Here is a 2,604-nt window from a genome sequence, read left to right on the forward strand (position 1 = left end):
GTCATTGCACCACAGTTTTCACACCAACCCTTCCGGAATTTTGTGCTGACTGGTCTCTCCTGCACCCCCCCCCTCTCTTGTACCACTCTCCAATGGTGAGTACTGTTCATGGAGTTCTTCTTGTGGCCTTTGATGATTTAGGCTGGGCTGCTTGGAAGGGTCGATATACCACGGCTCTGAACTGATATACTGTGGAATGTGAGGGGCTAATATCCTTTCCCTCCTCGTCCACCTCAGCTGGAGCATTTCCACGTTTTCTCTGTCCCTCGAGTTCCTTCTTACTCCTCCAGTCCTCCTCTCTGGTCCTCTCATTCAGGGCCACGAGGCCATCGGAGGGCCTGAAGCTGTGGCCGCTTCCTCCGACATGACGACTGGAACCTTGGTCCACAAATGGAAACGCTGGAACTTGTATCACTATCTTGGTTGCACCACTAAAAAATACAGTGGGAGGTACAGTAGCTATTGAATCTTGTAGATCTGCTATTTTTGAAAGGTCATGAAAATGTGGCACAAATCTTTCTTTTTTTCTTTCAAAAGTTTTATTCCACTTGCCGAGAACTTACAGAACACAAAGATCCCATTGAAGGTTGAAATGAAACATGCAGAGTGGATAATTAACATTTAACTGCTCCTTTTTGAAACATTTTTTCTTTTTCTGCAGTGTGGAGACTTCTAGTTCTCATCAACGTTGACTGTCTGGAGACCTTTGCATGTTGTGACAGGAACGTATGTGACCAGGGTGTAGAGTTTGTTGGGGGAATCCTCATCCTCATTGCGCTTCCTGGAGAGACGCACGCGGATCCTGTACGGCACGTTCCTGACGCCTTTGCTCCACACCGCCTTGTTGAGACGAGTGTCGATGCGGACGTCGGGGGTTCCCATCTCCTTCACGGCGAAGCTGCGGATCTCTTTGATGGCGCGGGGGGCTCGCCTCTTGAAGCTCACTCCGTGGATGCGCTTGTGAACATTGATGGTGTATTCCCTGGTCACCACCTCGTTGATGGCGGAGCGACCCTTCTTCTTCTCTCCTTTCTTAGTCGGGGCCATCGCGACTCAGAGCAGAGGCGGAAGTTCGAAAGGCTGTGGCACAAATCTTTGAATATATTATTCTTTCAGAGCAAACGTTTTAGAAGACATTTTGTAGAATCGTCCTCAGGTTAAAGGAGGATGAGCCGGCGGCGCTCATGTCACCATGACTCAGCCAGATCCATATAAGGAGTTCCCAAAGCAGCCACGCCCAAATATGGTCTAACCACCTTTGTCGCCATGTGGCATTACAGGCGCAAACAAATCAGTCTGCTCCATATAGGGAGTGGACTGACATCAGGGATCTGGAGTTGTCAACTGAATCACACTCTTGTATACCTATACATTTTGTCCATCCTCTGGGATCAGCTCATTGGTGTGTTTCCAGTTCCAACTCACCCAAACTGCCTGTCCATAGGTTGCTCGCATTGGCACTAATTGCCATATGGTGACCCTATGTGATTGTGTGTACAAAAACAATTATTCAGTCTGACAGCTGATAACAGCTGGGGTCACCTGGTCAGTGGTCACATATATGACACCCATGTCCTGCATTAACTAACGTGATGCTTTATACGTATATGGTCATGACAGCACAACTAGTTTCTGAATCCAAAATACTGCAGTGTCATGTTTGCCATAAATGGAAATCAAACATAAGATCTGGTTCTTTTTAGTTCTAGTCAATTAAATGTACAATAAGGAACAAATTAAAATGCAGTATAGAATCATCTTATCTGAGCACAATGAGGTTGTTTACTGTTTCTTAATACAAATTGTTGAGGTTTACTGTCTACCGCCATATGCGTGGAGAGCAGGCTCCTGGATCCACGACCAGGCCGAGGCCCTGGTCAGAAGTTCCCCCCCCAGAGAGTCTCTCTGCTATTGCTAACTGCAGCACCATGCAATGCTGTTGAATAGGTGGAACGTACAGTACAGTATATTGCAAAGCTATAGTACACAATTGATATCTTGTGAGGGAGCAATGTCAGCCAAAAGTTCAGCTGCAGCCAAACACAGAAACAAGGCGATTGTGGCTAAAATCTGCTGACGTTTCTCTGGTCATAGAAAATAATAAATGGACTTCCAGAGACTCATTTATCAAGCTGTTTTCAGCATCAACACACAGTTCTATCCTCAATACAGGTACACTTGACTTCCAGGCCTCAAACACAGCCTCGTGCATCTCAAAATGCACAGGTTACTTCATTTATTATCAGATCTCCCACTGTGGAATAGACAAACTCCTTTTGTTTTGTTTTTTAATCAGCGCATATATTGACCTATAAAATCAAACCCAATAAATTGACCCAGATTTGTAACAGTAGCCCAATTTCTATATTAATAGTATGTAACAAAACTAGGTCCGTAGATTCAGCATCCATACTAAATTGGGGTAGCAGTTCCACATTTTTAAAGTACTCTTGGTATTCCTCATGTGCACTGCACAAGAGCATCAAGAACACATAATGTATAGTATTGTACAATACTATACATTATGTACGTATAGTATTGTGTCCAATGCAATGTACCAATGCATTTCATTTTCATGTAGTCAGTGCCATTACCACTCCATTA

The 2,604-nt window shown here is 44.6% G+C and overlaps 1 protein-coding gene across 1 annotated transcript; it reads right to left on the bottom strand.

The window, feature by feature from the left end:
* Positions 1-516: 516 nt before the first annotated feature.
* On the bottom strand, positions 517-1,072 carry LOC308319919 (large ribosomal subunit protein eL31). Its single transcript, XM_080770151.1, has one exon. It carries the CDS (start codon positions 1,045-1,047, stop codon positions 673-675), a length of 375 nt encoding a protein of 124 aa, XP_080626277.1. The 5' UTR covers positions 1,048-1,072; the 3' UTR covers positions 517-672.
* Between the last annotated feature and the right edge of the window lie 1,532 nt (positions 1,073-2,604).

This window comes from Protomyctophum bolini (assembly GCF_963924005.1).
Source record: "Protomyctophum bolini genome assembly, chromosome: 8".
NCBI classification, from domain to species: domain Eukaryota; kingdom Metazoa; phylum Chordata; class Actinopteri; order Myctophiformes; family Myctophidae; genus Protomyctophum; species Protomyctophum bolini.

Excerpts from the sequence above, each read along its gene's own strand:
- LOC308319919 (XM_080770151.1), bottom strand. The coding sequence starts at position 1,047 with ATGGCCCCGACTAAGAAAGGAGAGAAGAAGAAGGGTCGCTCCGCCATC.